This window comes from Podarcis raffonei, chromosome 16 (genome assembly GCF_027172205.1).
Source record: "Podarcis raffonei isolate rPodRaf1 chromosome 16, rPodRaf1.pri, whole genome shotgun sequence".
Classification (NCBI taxonomy): domain Eukaryota; kingdom Metazoa; phylum Chordata; class Lepidosauria; order Squamata; family Lacertidae; genus Podarcis; species Podarcis raffonei.
In genome coordinates, this window is record NC_070617.1 from 21,583,368 (window position 1) to 21,606,015 (window position 22,648).

A 22,648-nucleotide genomic window follows, 5' to 3' on the forward strand; every position below is an offset into this window, starting at 1 on the left:
AAAGAGATCATGCAACAGGCTTGCTTGTCTCCGGCACTGCAGAGTCAGGATTTCTTCTTCTGAACACACACAGAGGAAAGACAAGACGACAGAAGCAGATCGACCTGTTTGAAAGCTGTTGTTTGGCTGACAGAACCACAACACAGAGATTTATTTTGGAAAACTCCCATGGCATCTTTCAGGATTTAAACTTTCAGGGAGGCAGACACCAAAAAGGTAGCTATAGATATTTTAAAACAGTTTGCATCTCTTGAGGCATTAATCCAAGACCTCCCAGTTTTTTGCTCTGTCCTAAATTCATGTGGTCTAAACCACTGAGCCTCTTGGGCTTGCCGATCAGAAGGTCAGTGGTTCCAGTCCCCGCGACGGGGTAAGCTCCCGTTACTCGGTCCCTGCTTCTGTCAACGTAGCAGCTCGAAAGCATGCCAGTGCAAGTAGATAAATAGGTACCGCTCTGGCGGGAAGGTAAACGGCATTTCCGTGCACTGCTCTGGTTTCGCCAGAAGTGGCGTGGTCATGCTGGCCACATGACCCAGAAAAACTGTCTGCGGACAAACACCACCTCCCTTGGCCAGTAAAGCAAGATGAGCGCCGCAACCCCAGAGTTGTTCACGACTGGACTTAACTGTCAGGGGTCCTTTACTTTTTAAATTCATTAAAATGCTGATGATGTTTATACGGAATTCCCGGCTCATTTACTCAATCAATCACCACTCTGAAGATCTATGTCAACTACAACGGTACACTTTCAAGGCACATCTTTCTGTGGGGATGTTTGCAATTAGAATGGTACCTTGGTTCTCACACTTAATCTGTTCCAGAAGTCTGTTCCAAAACCAAAGCATTCCAAAACTAAGGCGCGCTTTCCCATAGAAAGTAATGCAAAATGGATTAATCTGTTCCAGACAAACAACCCCTAAAACAGCAATTTAACATGAATTTTACTATCTAACGAGACCATTGATTCATAAAATGAAAGCAATAAACAATGTACTGCAGGCACACAATCAATCAATCAATCAGTAGCTGAACTGGGTTCCACACAGTCACAAAAAACAAAAAACAAAAAAAGAGCCACAAAAACAGAAATGCAAAATAAATAGCAAAAACAGACAGACCTCAGAGTAACACTCAAAACAGAAGCGTAACACTGAAAAAAGTTCGCAAACTGGAACACTTACTTCCAGGTTTCCAGTGTTAGGATTCAAAGTTGTTTGAGTACCAAGGCGTTTGAGAACCAAGGTACCACTGTACAGACAACTTGATTCCTTTGCAAGTCTATTTTTATTTCATTTATTGTCGGCCTAGTTTAAATTCTAGTATAGCAAGCCTCTTAAGACTCTACACACCCGCTTCTTGGAAAAGATGAAAACTCCCTGGTGATTCAGCACATGTGTTGCATTTATAGGACTATGAAGTAAGACTATAATATGCAGTACAAAGTGAATGCGTGAAAGAAAGCCCTTCTCCACACAGGAACCCAAAATGCTTTTTCCGTGCAGCCTGAGCAGGAGCAGTGAAGAAAGTTATCATTAATTGTTGTAGCTTGTCTTCATTTAGCCCACCTCACTGCCCTGCTCAAAGTTGTGAAGAATCTCCCTACATTATGAATGGTCTGTGTCACCATTAAGAAAAAAAGAGGTTAGAATAACAGGCCAATAGATAGGTGGACAGGATAAACTAGCTTTTCTTCTTTGAGTTTCCAAAGTTCTAACCTAGCTCAAGTCTACCATCTAAACTAGCCAGATATTTAACTGCAAATCAATCACAGTCAATCATTTGAAAATAAGACTTTAGAGCTGTCTTGCCCACCCCCCAGTGGCAACCAAACATAACCTTGGTTTCAGGAGCCATTTGGTGCCTTAGCTTATATATCTGAGTTTCTAACACTGGTATGACTAGATAGGCTGTTGCTTTCATACAACAGACCAAAATCAATATTCAGCTGTCCTTGAGAACTTTATCCAGAATACATGGAAAAGGATCCTTGCGTGCAGAGGCAGCAAGTCTTGGGCGCTTTCAAAACACTATTCTTCAGTGCATTCCATTGCTATAGTTGAAAAAAGAAAAGAAAAGGAATTTCCCCTTTTCCGTTTTGCACTGAGGGATGGGCGGGTAGAAATGTTAATATACGCCTGCTATCGTTAAACTGCTCCGTGTTGTGGGAACAGGTGGTTGTGAGGCGATAAAAGGTTTTCAAAGCACTAGGAGACATTCAAACTGCAGTTCTGAGATGACAACGTGTTTTGTTTTTTTAACTGCGTCTGGCTGCTTTTCGCTCGTCGACGCTGACTCGGAACATTTGACGCACAGAGCGGAACAACGGCTGGGAAACAAGCAGAGATTAGATTTTCATGGCCTCCCAGGGAACGCATCCATTTGGCAAGGTTTGATTGCCATGTTTCTGCTTCTTGTCAGTTTTCAGGGCATTTTGGATTTATTTGTTTTTTTTAAAAAAGAGAAAAACAATGGGTTTGGCCAGCATGAAAGCAAAACATGGTCCTGCTGGATTTAGTTGCCTTAGTCACTCTGGCGCTCGTAAGAAACTCCTTTGCCCAAGGAGGTGCAGGCAGAAGATTTATCCTGCTGCTGGTAGCCCCCCTGCCTTGAAATCTCATTTTGCCCATCCCAGTTCCATACGTAGTATTGTATAAAAACCAAACAGAAACATCTGTCCAGTGGTTAGAGCTGTGGCTGATTGCTGCTGCCTTCTCTTTTATCCTTCCACTTTCAGTGCCTGAGGGGTTCCAAGCGCAAGCTCCTTCCAAGTCGAGCTTATGAGCCAGAACACTGCATTTTGAACAGGAAGGACATGAAATTAGTTTGGGAAGCCTCTGTACTTAGAATCCACGCCGCACTCTTTCGTGTTTGCATGTGTGGTGAATACTTCTAAAAACCACCTGAAAGTCTGAATGAAAGCTAATATTAGGTGTACCTTTTGGAAGTTAGCGAGGAGGGGGATAATCCAGGCTAGTCCCTGGAATGTCTCTTTCTTTCCTCCTCTTCCCTCTCCTCCTCCTCTCTTGCACTCCATTCATATTGGAACAGGGCCTCCTCGGTGTTGGCTCCCCATGTGTGCAACCAGGGCCAGATTTAGGTTTGATGAGGCCCTAAGCTACTGAAGATAATGGGGCCCTTTATACGTCCAGCTGTCCTTTGCCAACAACAAATTGTCGCTGTTTTTTGTGTTGAATATATGCTATATGTCGAAACAAAATAAAAAAATTCCTTCCAGTAGCACCTTAGAGACCAACTAAGTTTGTTATTGGTATGAGCTTTTGTGTGCATGCACACTTCTTCAGATACGTGCGCATGCACACAAAACCTCATACCAATAACAAACTTAGTTGGTCTCTAAGGTGCTACTGGAAGGAAATTTTTTTATTTTGTTTCGACTATGACAGACCAACACGGCTACCTACCTGTAACTAGAAATATATGCTATATGGTAAGGTCCTCCGTGGGACATCCCAGGAGAGGCAGTCCCGTAGGAACAAGGGTCCTAGGTCGTATAGGACTTTAAAGGTCAAAACCAGCACTTTAAACCTGCCCCTATACTCCACCGGGAGCCAGTGCAACTGGTAAAGCACTGGGTGAATATGCTCCCATGGCAGGGACCCCGTAAGGAGTCTCGCCGCAGCATTCTGCACCCACTGGAGTTTCTGGGTCAGTCTCAAGGACAGCCCCATGTAGAGTGAGTTACAATAATCAAGCCTAGAGGTGACCATCGTGTGGATCACAGTGGCTAGGTCAGGGCGACAGAGGTAAGGAGCCAACTGCTTAGCTTGGTGGAGATGAAAAAATGCCACCTTTGTTATAACTGCAATCTGCACCTCCGTGGAAAGGGAGGAGTCGAAGATTACACCCAAATTCTTAATAGACAGCACTGGCACTAACTGCGCCCCCACAAGAGATGGGCCCCCAATCCCATATCGTCCCGACCCAGCCAAAGGACCTCTGTCTTGGAAGGATTTAACTTCAACCAGCTCCCACGTAACCATCCAGCCACATCTTCCAAACATCTGATCAGTGTGTCTGGGGCCGAGTCAGGATGGCCAACCATCAACAGATAGAGTTGGGTGTCATCAGCATACTGATGGCAGCCCAACCCAAAACTGCGGACAAGCTGGGCGAGGGGGCGTATAAAGATGTTGAAAAGCATCGGGGAGAGTATTGCTTATTGTTTATTTTACTTGTATTTAGTAAACAAAGCTAAAAAAGAAAAGTACCACATGATTATTATTTTTTAATCCTAATACATCACAAGTATTAGACCCAAAATATCTGAGAGGGAAAATTAAAGCATGCTTAATGTAGTTTACATGTTACATTATAGAGAAGCATGTACTGGAATATTTGTAAAATATTAAATGCTTCCCTCACATTGTTTAAATTTAAGGGGGACATGCAATGGAGCCAAGGTCCTTCCTGTGTTTTCTTGCCTCTCAAAACTACCCACCTCAAACACACACATGCCTACAGCTTTAGAAAGGAGGGGAAGATAGTTTTTTATTTCCCTCTTCTTCACTATTCAGTCTTTTCCACATCTCACCCTACTCTTCATCATTTCCAAGATCCATTCTTTTCTTACAAAACATGGTTCCACTGGTTTCTCTTCTGCATACAATCCCTATTGAGAATGCTACTGAGAATTTATCGCTACCCTTCCTGCAATCATGTCCCTGTGTTTCAACTGAACCTGGATCCTTGGCATGTCTAGATCCCCGCTGCTAATAGGCCTGATAAGCGAAGGTATCTGTTGACAGCAGCATCAGCTGGTCCCTATCTTAATTGCAACCAAGTGCTCCAAGACCCTAAGATGCTTGCCACACACTGGATTCTGTTTACATTTTGTGTCACTCCTAGAAAAGTGGACTCCTTCATTCATCACAGTGAGCATTGGTAAAAAGGTAAAAAAGGTAAAGGACCCCTGGACGCTTAAGTCCAGGCAAAGGTGACTCTGGGGTTGCAGCGCTCATCTCGCTTTCAGGCCGAGGGAGCCGGCGCTTGTCCACAGACAGCTTTCTGGGTCATGTGGCCAGCGTGACTAAACTGCTTCTGGTGCACGGAGGACCGTGACAGAGTCGCGGACAGTGCCAGAGCGCACGGAAACACTGTCTACCTTCCCGCCGCAGCAGTACCTATTTATCTACTTGCACTGGTGTGCTTTCGAACTGCTAGGTTGGCAGGACCTGGGATAGAACAAGGGGAGCTCACCCTGTCATGGGGATTCGAACTGCCAACCTTCTGATCGGCAAGCCCAAGAGGCTCAGTGGTTTAGACCACAGCACCACCCACGTCCCTACAGTGAGCATGGAATGAGCCCTGAAGACCCAAGACCAAGGAACAATTTTACAATGACCACCTCACATCCCCAAGCAAAATTAATATTCACAAATACTTTCCTCCCTAAGTCCCAGGTACTTAAATCAGGACACAATGTCCTGTTTTATTTTTATTACTATACAGTGGTACCTCGGGTTACTTAATTCGTTCTGGAGGGCCGTACTTAACCTGAAACTGTTCTTAACCTGAAGCTAATGGGGCCTCCTGCTGCCGCCGCACCGCTGGAACACAATTTGTGTTCTCATCCTGAAGTAAAGTTCTTAAACTGAAGCACTATTTCTGGGTTAGCGGAGTCTGTAACCTGAAGCGTATGTAACCTGAAACATATGTAACCCGAGGTACCACTGTATTGAGGTTGAAGCAGGCATTAGCACAAGAACCCACAGGGACTGGCTCCTAAAGGAAGTGGCTCTGTCCACTGCAGAGTGGACAGATAACTCCAGCAAGCGAGCCAAAGCTCACACTACAGTTTGCCCACATTACCCACTAAAATGCATTTCATTGTCTGGGAACATTTGAAGTTAACCTCCGATTCTAATTAACTATCTCACGCAGAATAGAAAACTCCAATTCAGTCCAGGTACCCCAGGGATTCTCACTGTACTTAATGTGACTACATCAGCAAAAAGTATTTCATTGCACAAGTCGAAAGGCATCTTGCCCAACTGGAAGTGAAACTTTTGGTCGAAAGAGGTTCTCTGCTGAACCAAGGGCTGGGGAGGGACAAGGGAAGAGAAGGTTGCACCTTTTCAGCAAGGGGGAGAGCAGCCTAATCCATCTGCCAGTAATGAATCAAGCCACAACAAGCTTATTAACCCCCCCCACCCCTCTAGAAAGAGCACCCAGCTAAAATTGCCAGTTGCCCAGGGACTGCAGAGCAGTGTTCGAAATTCGCCAGGTGCCAGGCGCATTTTGCACCTGGCTACTGGCCACTTGGGACGCGGGTGGCGCTGTGGGTTAAACCACAGAGCCTAGTGCTTGCCGATCAGAAGGTCGGTGGTTCAAATCCCCGCGACGGGGTAAGCTCCCGTTGCTCGGTCCCTGCTCTTGCCAACCTAGCAGTTTGAAAGCACGTCAAAGTGCAAGTAGATAAATAGGTACTGCTCCAGCGGGAAGGTAAATGGCATTTCCGTGCGCTGCTCTGGTTCGCCAGAAGGGCTTAGTCATGCTGGCCACATGACCCGGAAGCTGTATGTCGGCTCCCTCGGCCAATAAAGCGAGATGAGAGCCGCAACCCCAGAGTCGGTCACGACTGGACCTAATGGTCAGGGGTCCCTTTACCTTTACCGGCCACTTGTGACCAAGTGAAGATGCCCAGACACCAGGATGGCACCAGACGTCTCCACCATCTGGAGCTGCATGCCTGGGGGTCCTTGGGTCTTGCCTGTTTTCACACACTTAGCAACACATCCCGTAGGATTCTATTTTATCTGAACAATCAGAATGAATTTCAGGAACACAAAAGTTGTGTTGAACAATACGGCTTGTGAGCCACCTGGCCCGCAAATGACAACTCAGCATTCTGTTTTGGCAGCTGTAACCCCGGTTTAAGGAGCCATTTGGCACCTACCTTATATATATATCTGAGTTTCTAACTCTGAGAGCTGCACATTCTGACCCCACCCATGGAACTAACTACAGCGGGATGGTGCAGGTATGGAATCTGTCTATGGGTGTCAATATGCATTATTGCAATCTAAGAACATAGGAAGAGCCTATTGCATCAGGTCAATGGCCCATCTAGTCCAGCATCCTGCTCTCAACAGTGGCCAAGCAGATGGTTGTGGGAAACCTGCAAGCAGGACTCAAGCACAAGAGCCAGCTGCCTGGAAGATCATTCCATCCAAAGGCAGAATATCAAGTTTCTGAAAGGTAAATAAAGAACGAGCACACACAAACCTATCTATTGTGCAGGCTCACACCAATGTGAAGTTAGGATTCACTTGCTATGACTCCCTGACACGTGTACACAAAAAAAGGTAAGCGTGCAGCGTCTACTCTCTATGGACCTCCCCATAAGGCAGTTCACCATCAGTGGCCAATCTAGGCATAGCACAGGAAGATATAAAGCTTTGGCCCATCTAACTCAGTACAGTGGTACCTTGGTACTCAAACGCCTTGGTTCTCAAACTCCAAAACCCCCAAAGTTTTTCGGAAGCCAGACGTCCAATGTGGCTGTTGGCTATTATTTCCAGGGCACCTGCACCAATCAGAAGCTATGCCTTGGTTTTCAAACATTTTGGAAGTCAAATGGGCTTCTGGAACTGATTAAGTTTGGAGCTTTTCTTTTTTATATTTATTTTGCATTTTTGTTTTTGAGGCTTTTTCGATTAATTTATTTTTGCGACTGTGTGGAACCCAGTTCAGCTACTGATTGAGTGACTGCAGAAATGGATGAAAGCCCCCCATCCAAACAATGACTATCATCAGTGCAGGTAAGAATTTATTATTATTATTATTATTATTATTATTATTATTATCATCATCACCATCATCTACAAAACTGTCTTATTTATTTTCTAGTACAGTACATTGATTATTGCTTTCATTTTATGGATGGTCTCGTTAGATAATAAAATTTATGTTTAATGGCTGTTTTGGTGGTTAAAAGTCTGGAACGGATTAATGCGTTTTGCATTACTTTCTATGGGAAAGCACGCCTTGGTTTTGGAACGCTTTGGTTTTGGAACATACTTCCAGAACAGATTAAGTTTGAGAACCAAGGGACCACTGTACTGTCTACACTGACTGGCTGCAGCTCTCCAAGGTTTTTGACTGGAGTCCCCTTCCCATCCCTACCCGGAGACACCAGGGACTGAAGCTGGGACCAGAATTCTGAGTGCAAAACAGACAGTGGAGGCTAGAAAGGTAGAAGGCCAAGAGACCAACAATGAGTGAAGCCAGAGCAACTAATGGCAGGCAAAACCACCCCCTTGACTGGCTGTAAGAAGGCAGGAAGGTGAGGGCTGGCTGAAGGCAAACTGAGGCTGGTGGGGCTGTGTCCCATTTGCCTTAAAGGATCAGCCTCCATGGAGCAAGCAGATGTTCTACCATGGAGCTGCAGAATCTTCCCCAAGCTATGGGCCTTGGGGTGCCCCCATCAAGATGTACACCATTGGGGAAAGGGCCTTTCTTGCAGCAGTGCCTTGAATTTGGAACACGCTCCGCAAAACTGTTTACCTGGCACCTAGTCTGTTACACTTGAGCCAAGGGGTCAATAATTCCCCTCTTCCCCCTGCCCTGCCCAGGCTTTTAACTGGTAAGGAAACATCAATTCTGCTCATCATTAGCGTGGTTCTGCATGTTTTTAATTTTGATTTGCCCTTGCTCAAATTGTTTTCGGTTGCCCTTGCATCCTGAGATCTCAGCAAAATCTTGATATAAAGCTTCGTTTAAAAAGTAACAACTTGTCATACGTATCTGCCCAACCGCTAAGCTGTGTACGCACCATACTTTTAAAGTTATGTTTCGCCGTGGCCACCAAAGATTCCAGGGAACTGTAGTTTGTCAAGGGCGCTGGGAAATGTAGCTCTGAAGATGGAGAAACCACATTTCCCAGGATCCTTTGGTGGAGAAAACGGGCTTTAAAAAAGTATGGCGTGCATACGCAACTGCCAAAGGACACCAGCCTCGTTGCAGGGGATGCAAACTGTGCAGCAAGTAAATGAAGGGAGGGAGTTGAACTTACTTTCGCTGGGTAGCCCCTCCGGATCGGGACCGTGACTTCTGCCCTCATCCAAGGTGAGAATGAGGGGGACGTCGTCATCTTCCGGATTCACAGCCATCCCCAAGAAGTCTTTTGCTTTGCTCCAGGAAATCCCTTTAAACCCCGGTTCCCGTCGCCGCTTCGTCCAAGATCAGGCGCATCTTGCAGACCTGAGACTGTCCCGGGTGCGTGGAGGAAACGGCACCCATCTCGGCGGAACCCTGGCCCGCATCATGGAGCCCCCACCAGGTCCCCCGCCTGGCTTTTTGGGTGCTCTTGTTGCCAAAGGAGCGTCAACTCTCGACTTGCGCCGTCATTCACTTTCCGCGCAAAAACGCCTCCGCCGTCGCTGCTGCGTCCCAAACTCAGCTGGCGTCTGTCTCTGACCTCAGCAGCCCTTCCGACTTAGGAGGAGGATCATCCCTGGAGAGAAAGGGAGGGAGGCGGGGAGAGAGTGAGCGGAGGCCGAGCGGAGGCGAACCAAAGAGATGGTGCTCTGCTTTAGCCGGCCCGGGGCCACCCAGCATCGCTAGGCGCCTCTCTTCCGAATAGCGCCTCGGTGGTCCATCGCTGCGCGCAAAAAGCAGGGAGATCCGTTTCAAAACTTGGGGAAGGGAAAGAGGGGGAGGCCTCTCGCAATTGCAGCTGGACTATCTCGTTTCCGCCCACCCTGTTTTCAGGGATCGCTCGGTTTTGCAACGAGATCCCCCCCCCCTTAATCCAGTATAATAAAAGCGCAGGGGTCTTTTATTTTGCACACTTTACACTTAAAACAGTAAAAGCTGGGCTGCTGTTATTGTCGGGCTGGGTTTTTTGGGGGGAGGGGGTACCCTTCTCGCCAACACTGTTGGGTTTCGATTTTGCACACCCTCAACCTCCTCCTCCTCCTCCCTTAACCAGATGTTAAAAGCCACTTTTGGTAGCCACTGTTCAATTTTTGATTTTGCACCCCCAGCTCTTCCTCCTCTGGGCGTCCTCTTTTATTAAGACGGAAATGCTTCTTAAGAGGCTCTTTTTTCCTTTACCTGCCAAACGATGCCCTCTTAATAAAGAAGAACGCCCTCTAGGCATGGGCAGAGTGCCGCCCAGCCTTCGGCACTTTAACACCTGGATCGTGTTACCACCACTTCAACTCCAACCTCTGAACCCCGTTTGGTATATACGCCATTCTGTCCCGTCCCCCCAACTATATGATTGCCATTTATTCTTACTATCAGTTATGGAAGGTCGGAACTTTTACAGCGCATAATGCGGCTCAGCCTTCCTTGCCTGCGAGGCCGCTGAAGGGGAAGGGGCTCTCTTTACCTTCCCCCTCCCCGCTGTCCTACTTCTTGCTACCGGCGGAAGCAATTCCTAGGCCTTTTTGGAAGGCGGGAGTATTGGGACGACGACGACACGGGACACGATTGTTGTCTGAAACCGCCCCCTTCCCTCGCTTGTCGCTGCCGCCCCTCACCTGGCCTCAGGGCGGCCCCTCAGGCCTGAATACCGCTCTTTTAAAGACAGCGACACACGCACATAAAATACGCAAATAAAACAAAACACGCCATATGAAACTGCGGGGAGAGGAACACCTTCCTAATTGCCCTAATTTTGGGGGTTTTTTCTCGTGGTGCCTTTATGAAAGTTGAAAGCTTAAAAAATCATCTTATAGTGTATATAAAACAGAGAGAGCAATTATAACAACAGAGGTGGGAAACAAAACTCTAAAATAGGCACGTGGAGCGAGTACAGTTACACATGGGTTAAAATAAGAAAAGTTCAAGTAAAGGTTATCATTATCAATGATTTTATATTTTTTGTGTTATTTCTTTGCTGGACCATCTTCCTTGTAGTGGATAGGTGGCAAAGCATTTGTTTTGCATGCAGAAGGCTTCGGGTTCAATCCCTGGCGTCTCCGGATATGGCAGGGAGCAAGAGGGATCAATGGTCTGACTTACCGTAATAATAATAATAAAAACAAACTTAGTTGGTCTCTAAGGTGCTGCTGGACAGTTTTTTTTATTTATTTCGACTGCGTCAGACCAACACGGCTACCTACCTGAATCTAGAATAATGATAATAATAAAAGGCAGCATCCTACGTTTCTACGTAAGTGGAGTAAGGCTAACTTCACGTGCCGGGCACTGCGATCCTTATATATGACAACTAGGAAGAAGACACCATTGGTTTCACTGGCGCTTACTCCCAAGTGAGTGTTTTTCAGGATTGCAGCCTCCGTCTAGAATTGCTGCCCCAATCATCATAGGGCGGGATATAAGTAGAAACCGGAAGTTGCTTATGCACTTCATGATTGTTTACCTCTATATCCCTGGCCCATGCCCTCAACGTACAAGGAAAAACAACCCGTGCGCACGCGCCATCTGCTTACACGCCCGCAAACTTTTTAGCTCCGTCCTACACGCGTGCGCAAAACCCAACCGAGCTCTTCTGTGATAGGCGAGAGGTGGCCCTATTGAGCCACCCCTGAGTTCTTAAAGAGCTGGTATAGAGGTAAGACACAAATTTTCAGACTTCCGGTCCTCATATGTTGAACTCCACCATATGAGTGGCAAGGAGAGTCCAAAGCAAACTTTTCACCCTGTGAAGACTAAGCAGGGGAGCTGCTCTGCCCACACCTGCGTAGTGTCCTTTTCCCAATCTCTGAACTGGTTGCTTCCAAAGTCTCTAAGTCTATGGCATACGGTCAGGGAAAATTTGAGAGCCACCTGCGCCGTCTTTAGGGTACTTCCGCTGTAAAATCGAACTTCCTTCGAAGTAAAGGTACACAGAGAGTGTACGGGGTAGAGCGGTACCATCCTGAGACCATAGAGAGTTTCTTCTCTTTTCCTCCCCACCCCCCACAGTAGCTCCTTTGCTATGATAAGAGAATCATAAGCCTCAAGTCCCACCCCCGCCCGCCCATGGACGCTCAAGCGTATGTGTGTCGTTCTAGAAATTTTCACCTCTATGGTTGCCCTCCCCATACGGTCAAGACTCAAGAAGGAACCTGAACCGCAAAACGCCGCTCTATTGCGTCTATGACCCCTTGGTAGCGAGTGGAATGTCGAAGGAGGGTTGGGGGCGGGCTTAGAATACTCTCATATGGTTTCCGCACTGCTATTGGACAGCCCTTTTATATGATGCCAACGATAGGCAAAGAAGCGTCGGAGAATATGATTGGTGGCTTTTCCCACCACCACGCTAATTGGAGTTGCCAAGCAACAAGCAAGCTGGGCCTTGTTTGAAAAAACGAGGCGGTGGTAGCGGTGACCCATTTTGGGGGTGGGGGGTGGGGTGCAAGACTTGTTTTGGGGTGAGTTTAAGGAAAGTCTAAATTGTTTTAATAATAGGTTATTATATTTTGTACTGCATATTATATTGTTATTATAGGTTATATTTTACATTTAAATATTATCTCTGAAATCTATGGATGGACATCTGTACAAACTTAATAAGCAACATGCATAAATTTAGGAAGCTCTCTGTATCTCTTAGCCTAACCTCCCTGGCAAGGTTGTTGCTTGGAGGAGCTTGCAACTGTGAGCCGCCTTGAGTGTGCTGACCAGAAAAAACTCTATACAGTATATATATATATATATATATATATATATATATATATGAAAGAAAGTTAAGGTGTGGAACTAGGTAGCTGCTGTGTACTGTGACAATATCTACAAGCTTTAATGGTTTCAAAAGAGGATTAGACAAATCTATGGAGAGAGGTCTGTTAGGGGTTATTAGCTGTGATGAAACCTCCATGTTCAGCAGCAGTATAGCACCAGTTCATGGGGATGGGGAGCAACAGCAAGAGAGGGCTTATCCTTTTATGCCTTGCTTGCTGGATTCCTGGATGCATCCGACTGTGTCGGGAACTGCCTGGACCCTATGGGACTTCTGAATAAATGTAATTTGTATAGGACTGGGGTTTTTGTTTGTTTTTTAACAAGGGTGGTGTGTGCGAAGAGCCACAGAAGTGTGAGGAGAAAGGAAGGAGCAAGAGATGAATAATGCAGTTACTTTGGCTTTGTTTCAGTAGTGGCTCAGTAGTGAAGTTTGGGGTGTGGCACCCCAGGAAAACAGATACCATACCGCTGAGCTGGACTAGTTTTAAGTAAGAAGGCCAGCAGGTGGAGGGAGGGGGAGAGCTGGCTGAGGGTAAAGCCTGAGGTTTCTAGGGTAGTGCCCCATATACCCAGTAAATGTTTTTTTAACCTCTCATGGACCCTAAATCATCCCTTTACCTATTACAGCTCTTCTGCTTTCCCATTCTTCAGTTTCTCTCCTCACTTACCCCCTTCTAAGTTGTCTGTTCTAGGGCATATAAAGCACCATATTTCCTCATTATTCTGTCCTGGATTGCATGAGGACCACAAATGGCAAATAGTATCTTCATTTTCCTTTTTGGCGTCAAGTTGTTGTTGTTGTTTAGTCGTTTAGTCGTGTCCGACTCTTCGTGACCCCATGGACCAGAGCACGCCAGGCACTTCTGTCCTCCACTGCCTCCCGCAGTTTGATCAAACTCATGCTGGTAGCTTCAAGAACACCATCCAACCATCTCATCCTCTGCCATCCCCTTCTCCTTGTGCCCTCCATCTTTCCCAACATCAGGGTCTTTTCCAGGGAGTCTTCTCTTCTCATGAGGTGGCCAAAGTATTGGAGCCTCAGCTTCAGGATCTGTCCTTCCAGTGAGCACTCAGGGTTGATTTCCTTAAGAATGGAGAGGTTTGATCTTCTTGCAGTCCATGGGACTCTCAAGAGTCTCCTCCAGCACCATAATTCAAAAGCATCAATTCTTTGGCGATCAGCCTTCTTTATGGTCCAGCTCTCACTTCCATACATCACTACTGGGAAAACCATAGCTTTTACTATACGGACCTTTGTTGGCAAGGTGATGTCTCTGCCTTTTAAGATGTTGTCTAGGTTTGCCATCGCCTTTCTCCCAAGGAGCAGGCGTCTTTTAATTTCATGACTGCTGTCACCATCTGCAGTGATCATGGAGCCCAAGAAAGTAAAATCTCTTACTGCCTCCATTTCTTCCCCTTCTATTTGCCAGGAGGTGATGGGACCAGTGGCCATGATCTTCGTTTTTTTGATGTTGAGCTTCAGACCATATTTTGCGCTCTCCTCTTTCACCCTCAATAAAAGGTTCTTTAATTCCTCCTCACTTTCTGCCATCAAGTTTGTGTCATCTGCATATCTGAGGTTATTGATATTTCTTCCGGCTATCTTAATTCCGGCTTCGGATTCATCCAGCCTAGCCTGTCGCATGATGAATTCTGCATATAAGTTAAATAAGCAGGGAGACAATATACAGCCTTGTCGTACTCCTTTCCCAATTTTGAACCAATCAGTTATTCCATATCCAGTTCTAACTGTAGCTTCTTGTCCCACATAGAGATTTCTTAGGAGACAGATGAGGTGATCAGGCACTCCCATTTCTTTAAGAACTTGCCATAGTTTGCTGTGGTCGACACAGTCAAAGGCTTTTGCATAGTCAATGAAGGAGAAGTAGATGTCTTTCTGGAACTCTCTAGCTTTCTCCATAATCCAGCGCATGTTTGCAATTTGGTCTCTGGTTCCTCTGCCTCTTTGAAATCCAGCTTGCACTTCTGGGAGTTCTCAGTCCACATACTGCTTGAGCCTTCCTTGTAGAATTTTAAGCATAACCTTGCTAGCGTGTGAAATGAGTGCAATTGTGCGGTAGTTGGAGCATTCTTTGGCACTGCCCTTCTTTGGGATTGGGATGTAGACTGATCTTCTCCAATCCTCTGGCCACTGCTGAGTTTTCCAAACTTGCTGGCATATTGAGTGTAGCACCTTAACAGCATCATCTTTTACATTTTTAAATAGTTCAGCTGGAATACCATCACTTCCACTGGCCTTGTTATTTGCAGTGCTTTCTAAGGCCCATTTGACTTCACTCTCCAGGATGTCTGGCTCAAGGTCAGCAACCACACTACCTGGGGTGTACGAGACATCCATATCTTTCTGGTATAATTCCTCTGTGTATTCTTGCCACCTCTTCTTGATGTCTTCTGCTTCTGTTAGGTCCTTACCACTTTTGTCCTTTATTATGGTAATCTTTGTACAAAATGTTCCTTTCATATTTCCGATTTTCTTGAACAGATCTCTGGTTCTTCCCATTCTGTTGTTTTCCTCTATTTCTTTGCATTGCTCGTTTAAGAAGGCCTTCTTGTCTCTCCTTGCTATTCTTTGGAAATCTGCATTCAATTTCCTGTATCTTTCACTATCTCCCTCGCATTTTGCTTGCCTTCTCTCCCCCGCTATTTGTAAGGCCTCGTTGGACAGCCACTTTGCTTTCTTGCATTTCTTTTTCATTGGGATGGTTTTAGTTGCTGCCTCCTGTATAATGTTGCGAGCCTCCACCCATAGTTCTTCAGGCACTCTGTCCAGCAAATCTAAATCCTTAAACCTGTTCCTCACTTCCACTGTGTATTCATAAGGGATTTGGTTTAGATTGTATCTTACCGGCCCAGAGGTTTTTCCTACTTTCTTCAGTTTAAGCTTGAATTTTGCTATAAGAAGCTGATGATCTGAGCCACAGTCAGCTCCAAGTCTTGTTTTTGCTGACTGTATAGAGCTTCTCCATCTTTGGTTGCAGAGAATATAATCAATCTGATTTTGATGTTGCTCATCTGGTGATGTCCATGTGTAGAGTCGTCTCTTGTGTTGTTGGAAAAGCGTGTTTGTGATGACCAGCTTGTTCTCTTGACAGAACTCTATTAGCCTTTGCCCTGCTTCGTTTTGATCTCCAAGGCCAAACTTGCCAGTTGTTCCTTTTATCTCTTGATTCCCTACTTTACCATTCCAATCCCCTATAATGAGAAGAACATCCTTCTTTGGTGTCACTTCTATAAGGTGTTGTAAGTCTTCATAGAATTGGTCAATTTCAGTTTCTTCAGCACCAGTAGTTGGTGCATAAACTTGGATTACTGTGATGTTAAAAGGTCTGCCTTGGATTCGTATCGAGATCATTCTATCATTTTTGAGATTGCATCCCAGTACAGCTTTCGCCACTCTTTTGTTGACTATGAGGGCCACTCCATTTCTTTTACGGGTTTCTTGCCCACAGTAGTAGATATGATAGTCATCCGAACTGAATTCGCCCATTCCCGTCCATTTTAGTTCACTGATGCCCAGGATGTCAATATTTATTCTTGCCATCTCATTTTTGACCACATCCAACTTACCCAGGTTCATGGTTCTTACATTCCAGGTTCCTATGCAATATTTTTCTTTACAGCATTGGACTTTCCTTTCGCTTCCATGCATATCCGCAACTGAGCGTCCTTTCGGCTTTGGCCCAGCCGCTTCATCAGCTCTGGATCTACTTGTACTTGCCCTCCGCTCTTCCCCAGTAGCATGTTGGACACCTTCCGACCTGAGGGGCTCATCTTCCAGCGTCATAACTTTTATATGCCTGTTGTCTTTGTCCATGGAGTTTTCTTGGCAGGGATACTGGAGTGGCTTGCCGGTTCCTCCTCCAGGTGGATCACGTTTGGTCAAAACTCTCCACTATGACCTGTTCATCTTGTGTGCCCTGCTCGGCATAGTTCATAGCTTCTCTGAGTTATTCAAGCCCCTTCGCCACGGCAAGGCAGTGATCCATGAAGGGGTTGGCGTCAAGTAGAGCTAGGCAATATATCAATATATTATCCGAAACTAGTTTGAAGTCCGTACTGAGATACTGGTTTCATAATTTTTGACCTAGCAATATATTGTGAATCATGATGTGTATTTGCGTGTGCTGTGCAACAGTCACGATGCTGGGAAAACCGTGAAGCCAGCCAGTGCCTCTGTATAGCTCCATACATTGTGATATGCCAACATATTGCAATGTTTAGCTGGAGATATATTGCGATGTTGAAAACCAGATATCCAGCCCTAGAGTCAAGTCTCTTTTTTATATATTCTGTATTTGTGATTCTGGGACCAACATGTGTGCATGTGTGGGTTTTTTATAGTCTATTTCCCCACAGAAATTGAAGCGTCAGATGTGCTGGAGCACCTGCTTACTTGGTACTGAAGACTAAAGCTTCTTGTGGATCTGAAAGCACACCCTGTGAGGATACCTGGCTGAAAACATGGCAACCCAAGTAGTTCACCTGTCCACCCAATCAGATGCCAACCTGACCAGAAAGGTGAACCTCAGAATGCCCCTGAAGATCCTAGAGCCTGGTCGGTCAAAGCTATCCACTGTTGAGACCAAGAGAATTATATCTGTGATGGATGATACCATCTTTAAGGTGGAGCTGGTCAGCGCATTCTCTTACATCATCAAGAACCTTGAGGATATGAGTGCAGTGTTGGGACCTGAACTTACAGGGGCTCTTAAGGAACATCTGCGGCTTTCAAACGTTATGGAGGCTACGCTCACCCGCCTTGAAGAGGAAGGGGTTTTGCAAAAGGGCACTGCCAGGGGGTGGCTCATTGACACTGAGGATCCAAGTGGCTACCTTGTCTTGCACATACAAGGCTTAAGGTCTTCTGTCCGAAATATTGTACGCCTGTTTTTTGCTCATCCCTTAGCTTATCAGGCAATACAAGATATTGCCAATTTCAGGCAGCTGGCTGTCTCACAGTTCATTAAAGGCCTTGTGGAGCTCAGGGGGTTCCTGCTTGAGAAGCTTCTGACTACGCCGTTAGAAGAAAGAGAAAGAAATCGGTTTATACATGAAATAAGTCAGCGAGACAAGAAAAACACAGAAATGATTGCAGCTTTGGAGGAGGAACTGGCAGCGGAGATCAAGAGTCGTGATGATGAGGTACAATGGGGTGGCAGCAGTGGGGCAGGCAGTTTGGGATTTGACTGGTCCAGACAATCAAGCAGTCGTCCAGCCCAAAACTGTATCAAAAGAATTGTAAAATATCACACAACCAGAAAGGCTGCTGGCAGAAAAAAAAGATGTTGTTGGACTACAACTCCCAGCTGCTCTAGCATGGCCAGTGGTGAGGGATGATGGGAATTGTAGACCAGCGACTTCTGTAGAGTACCACATTGGCTACCCACTGTTAGAACAGGAGTTATCTCCCAGCTTCAGCTTTCAGCTGTGCCTTTTGCAAGGCTATAGGATCGGTAGACAGCTCCAGTATAATAAAGACTGGAGGTGCCACTGGTTGATATTGATGATTTCTTAAAACTTACGCAGCTGCCCATCAGTAATTATATAATATATCCTAATTAAAGTCAAGGAAATAAAACAGATTTAAAACACAGCCTGAGTGAATAAAGAGGTGCCAGAAAGACATAGAGAAGGCACTAAGTGAGCCTCTTTAGGGAGGTTCTCCATAGTTGGGGTGCCAATACCAAAAAGGCCCTCCACGTTAATTCCAGCAGACTTCTGCCGTGTCCAGTCTCTATTTCCCAGATCCTCAGCAGCATTATATTAAATTGTTCTCTTGACTTGTGTTGTCATTTGAAATGAATTGGTGTTTGTGCATTGGATTGCAAAGTCCTGCTGACCCAGCTTGGTGCCATTCAGATCTCTAGGAAGAACGCCACAATCAAGGACCTCAAAACCCACTTGCACAGCCTCTCCAAGGTCTCCGAAAACCAAATCCTGCGCACCCGAGCAGAAGCAGAGAAGGCGCAGAAGACAGAGCTACGTGGGTCTCAGGGCAAGTGTGCCAAGTTCCAGCAGGAGCTGAATCAGCTCAGAGCCGCACTAAATGCCCTCATTGTGGAGGACCGGGAGTCTGAACTTGCTCTCCGGAAGGTAAGCAGAGGTGATCAAGGCAATTATTCTCCAAAGAGAATAATTCACAGGGCTGCCAGTCTGAGCGTTCTTACTAGAACAACAGCCCAATGCCTTCCAGATATCTTGGACTGCAAGTCCCATGAGCCCCAGCCAATGCAGCTGGGAATCATAGTCCAAACATAGCCCAACCAGGAGACCAGGTTGGCAAAAGCTGCACTAGACCAGGGTCTCCCAAACCTGGGTCTCCAGCTGCTTTTGGACTACAACTCCCATCATCCCTAGCTAGCAGGACCGGTCAGGGATGATGGGAATCGCAGTCCGAAATCAGCCGGGGAACCCTGCCCTAGAAAATGAGCTCCTCTGTAGTTAATATAGAGATGTGTTTCCAAGTGATGCCAGAAGAAAGGGCATCATCTAGCACAAGCATATCCAACTCCCAAGAGACTGTGATCTACTCTCAGTATAAAAAAAACTGGCAGTGATCTACCCATTGTCATTGGAGAGAGGAGCGTGCGTGGGGTGGGTGGATTGCCCAGAGTTGGTGTTGAGCTTTTTGGGGGGAGGTTTGCACAGTTTTTTAGCTTTCCTCCATTAACCTTTTGTACACAATAAGGATCCCACGATCTACCAGTAGATCATGATCTACTGGTTGGACATCCCTGATCTAGCACATGGCAGGTTGTAGCATAGATCTGCTGGACTGCTTTGGCCACGGTGGCTTAGAAGTGCAAGCCTGGGATAGAGCTGGAATCAAACAGCCACCTGGACCAATCCCCTTCCTCCATTGCAACCAATGTTATCAAACTGGTAAACTGTACATTCTTCCGGGGTGGTGGTACTCAGTATCTGAATTAAGAATACTTTCCGATTTTTAAATTGTCTCCCAGCCAAACTTAAAAGACAACAATTTATTTATGACTGGAAAGGATTGTTGTGCATTTAAACTCTATACCTATTGAACAAGTCAATTTACTCTGAAGGTGGCTAGGCTTAACAAGTTTTTTTAAAAAGCTTTCCCTGGGGAGGCCTACATGCATTTTCAGAACACATTGAGTTTTGTGCACCTACATGAACACTTCAACTGCAAAACCATTTCTGGCTCTAGAGAGGTCTTGCAGGAGTCAGTTAATGCCAGAAAAGACCCAGCCATGGCCTGCTGCTGGCTGTAGAATGGAAACCACAAGTGTACAGAAGATGGGCATCTTTAGTGCATATAAATGGGATAAACACCATCTATCAGGTTAATAAACTCAGCTGGTTGCCATTGTTGTAGCTAAATGACTATGCAACTGGAGCCAGCCACTTACTTGACTTAGCAAGGCTACACAAATGTGCTGAGTTTGACTGTGTTGTCAGAATCGTAGCTCTCTCCTCACTAACCACAAGTTGTAACTGAGGAGGGAGCTTTAACCATGAGTTTCTGCTCAGACAACCTGCTAAGCCAAACCTTGATTTACTCAGCATAGTAAACTCTGGCCCCCAAAAGGTTGGGAGTGGGGAGCCAAGTATTTGTGAGCTGAGCTCATCCCCAGGAGCCTGCAATTTCACGCAGTCTCATGGTGCCAAAGTTTGGCTCAGTGTGGTTGTGTGAACCGGCTGACTGTGTTACCAGGCCCAGAATATCTGAACACTTAAAGCTGTCCAGAGACTGTTGGTTGCCTTCAATGGAAATGTCATCTTCTAGTATAGCCAGCCGCCCCAGCTTTACCCTGAAACTTTGGAAATGATTTTCTTCTCTTATTTATTCTAGAAAAAATACAAAGTGGAGATGGAAATAGAGAACTGGGTCCAGAAGTATGATATTGAGATGCTAGAAAAGCAGGTACTGTTGTCAACCCAAGTCTGAGCCTTTTCTCTGCCAATTCTTCTTTCCCATAAGAGGTTATTTCACAAACGTTAAGCAGCAAAACCTCCCAGGGCACTGATGTAGGATAACTCTCCCACTTTCCTTACATCAGCCGGGTTCCCTTTCCTACCTCCATGATTGCAACATTACTTAGGAAACCGAGCTGTTTCAGCCTCCTCACAAATTATTTGAAATTGCTCAGCCAGATGGTCTGGCATTGCTGGTTTGGTTAATTGGACCACAACAAAAGCATCCTTTAGTTCATGTTTTCTTTTCTTTTCAAGCCGGAATGTGAGCTTGTACAGGTGTGCCAAAAAAAAAGTATGGTGCCATCCAGATGTTTTGGACTCCAGCATGGTCAAGGATGATGGGAGTAGTAGTCCACAACATCTGGAGGGCACCATGTTGCCTGTCCGTGACTTAAGTAGATTTTTCATTGATAGCTAACAAGGAAACCAAATACAGGGTCCTGTTGCGCTCATACGTCATTGGCAACTTGCTACCTGCTAGGGAGCATGCTCAGGCTACAAAAGGAGGTTTGCCAAGGCCCTTTCTGCTGCTCAGACTGGGTAAGAGGGGCTTAAAAATCTCTATTTGCCCTATTTGGGCTTGTAAGAGAACGGGTCGGTGGGCAGAACCACTGGTCCCCGTCTCTTTCTTGGTTCACAATTCAGGAATCTTGTAGCAACTTAAAGGAGAGGTCTCCAACCCTTTGGGGACATGAATTGAGAATCTGAGAACCTGCCGTGGGCACTACATAATACTGCTTTCAAAGCACAGTGCAGATGTGGCCATCGTCTTTAAGGCACCACAAGACATTTTGCTGCAAGGGGCATCTCATCCTGCCGCCTCCTATAACTCACAGTATGTCTGAATTGGTTCAGAATATGTCAGAGATCAGTTCCGTTAGATGTAGAGGCAGTTGCTTAAATGCCAGGCTTTTGTCCATCCCCAGGAGGAGATCGAAGAGATTGACGTGGTCTACGTGGTAGAGAAGGAACAGCTGGCAGAGCTGAGAGAGAAGTTTGCGTTGCTGGATCAGGAATACAGCCAGATCAAGGAGGAGAGGAGGGTGAAGCAGGAGCAGAAGGAGAAGGCCGAGAAGGAGCTGGCCATCCTGGTCCGAGCTGCCACCCTCATCCAAGCCTTGTGGAAGGGCTACCTGGTCAGATCGCTGCTACGGTCCAAGAGGAAGAAGAAGGGCAAAGGGAGGAGAGGGAGGAAGTGAGCCTTCACCTCTTCCTGCCCTGCCCTGTCCCAGGTCACAGGCAGCCAAGTCCATTCCAGATCGTCCAGAATTGGGTATTTAGCACTCCCAAGGGAGGTTTGTCGTTCCTCAATAAATGCTATCAGCCAGGTAGGCAAAGTTGTAAAAGAGCTGTTCTCTCCTTTCTCCAGGTTTGAAAGGAAACTGCAAGGGAAGCTTTGCACAGAACTTGTTCTAACCGTGCTCAAGAATTGCAGGGGCAAAACTCGTATTTCAGGGGTGGGGAACCCAAGGCCCAGGGTCTCTCTCTCTCTCTCTCTGGCCCACAGAAATCTTAGAATTGTTGAGTTGGAAGGGATCATCTAGTCCAATCCCCTGCAATGCAGGAATCTTCCCCAAGCCGCCTTCGTTAGGGTCCCTGCTTTGCACTCCCAAATGTTTTTGCCTCCTGGTTGCATGAATGGAGGAGAGGGGTGTGTGAGAGAAACTAGGCCACTGTAAAAAGTAAAATTTGCATTCATCGCTCCACCCACTTTTGCTTGTGGCCCTGCCGACCCCTGGCATGTGGCCCCCCCAGAAGCAAATGTGGTCCTTGGGATGAAAAAAAACCTTCTCTCCTACCTCCTCTTATTTCTTTGTTCATATCCTTTTCACCTCTCCAAGAAGTTCAGCTTTTTATGCCCAGAACAAGTGGGACAGAAACATGGATCTGCCTGAGCCCACCCCAATAACCAACACGCATGAGGCAGGGATCTGAACCAGTCTCCTTGGCCAACATGGTGTCCTCCGGAAGTTGCTGGACTACAACTCCCATCATCCCCTCTGATCCATGGCAGGGCCTT

General features: G+C 46.2%; 2 protein-coding genes across 8 annotated transcripts in view; one reads left to right on the forward strand and one right to left on the reverse strand.

Annotated features, from left to right (window-relative positions):
• The window catches only part of TPCN1 (two pore segment channel 1), a 44,961-nt gene extending 33,685 nt beyond the window's left edge, over positions 1 to 11,276 (reverse strand). The window contains exons 1-2 of one of the 5 annotated variants that reach the window (XM_053368184.1): positions 11,136 to 11,276; positions 9,035 to 9,475 (exon numbers count right to left, since the gene is read on the reverse strand). In XM_053368184.1, the coding sequence (XP_053224159.1) occupies positions 9,035 to 9,131 (97 nt within the window). In that variant the 5' untranslated portion in view covers positions 9,132 to 9,475; positions 11,136 to 11,276. Of the gene's footprint in view, positions 1 to 9,034; positions 9,476 to 10,077; positions 10,225 to 10,263; positions 10,470 to 11,093 lie in introns of those variants that run through there. The other 4 variants (XM_053368181.1, XM_053368185.1, XM_053368182.1 and 1 more) reach the window with 4 other exon arrangements.
• A 160-nt stretch (positions 11,277 to 11,436) lies between these two features.
• Positions 11,437 to 21,974, forward strand: IQCD (IQ motif containing D). Of its 3 annotated transcripts, none has more exons than XM_053368186.1 (5): positions 11,437 to 11,545; positions 17,035 to 17,820; positions 18,538 to 18,771; positions 20,504 to 20,575; positions 21,555 to 21,974. In XM_053368186.1, the coding sequence occupies exons 2-5, from the start codon at positions 17,140 to 17,142 to the stop codon at positions 21,825 to 21,827; spliced, it is 1,260 nt and encodes a 419-aa protein (XP_053224161.1). In that variant the 5' UTR covers positions 11,437 to 11,545; positions 17,035 to 17,139; the 3' UTR covers positions 21,828 to 21,974. The 3 variants fall into 3 exon arrangements, with proteins under 3 accessions (XP_053224161.1, XP_053224162.1, XP_053224163.1); XM_053368187.1 differs by lacking the exon at positions 11,437 to 11,545 and adding an exon at positions 12,055 to 12,347; XM_053368188.1 differs by lacking the exon at positions 11,437 to 11,545 and adding an exon at positions 12,673 to 13,145.
• Positions 21,975 to 22,648: the final 674 nt, after the last annotated feature.

Excerpts from the sequence above, each read along its gene's own strand:
- IQCD (XM_053368186.1), top strand. The coding sequence starts at position 17,140 with ATGGCAACCCAAGTAGTTCACCTGTCCACCCAATCAGATGCCAACCTG. Across the intron at positions 17,821-18,537 it reads TCAAGAGTCGTGATGATGAG|ATCTCTAGGAAGAACGCCAC; the intron begins GTACAATGGGGT and ends GGTGCCATTCAG. Across the intron at positions 18,772-20,503 it reads CTGAACTTGCTCTCCGGAAG|AAAAAATACAAAGTGGAGAT; the intron begins GTAAGCAGAGGT and ends TATTTATTCTAG.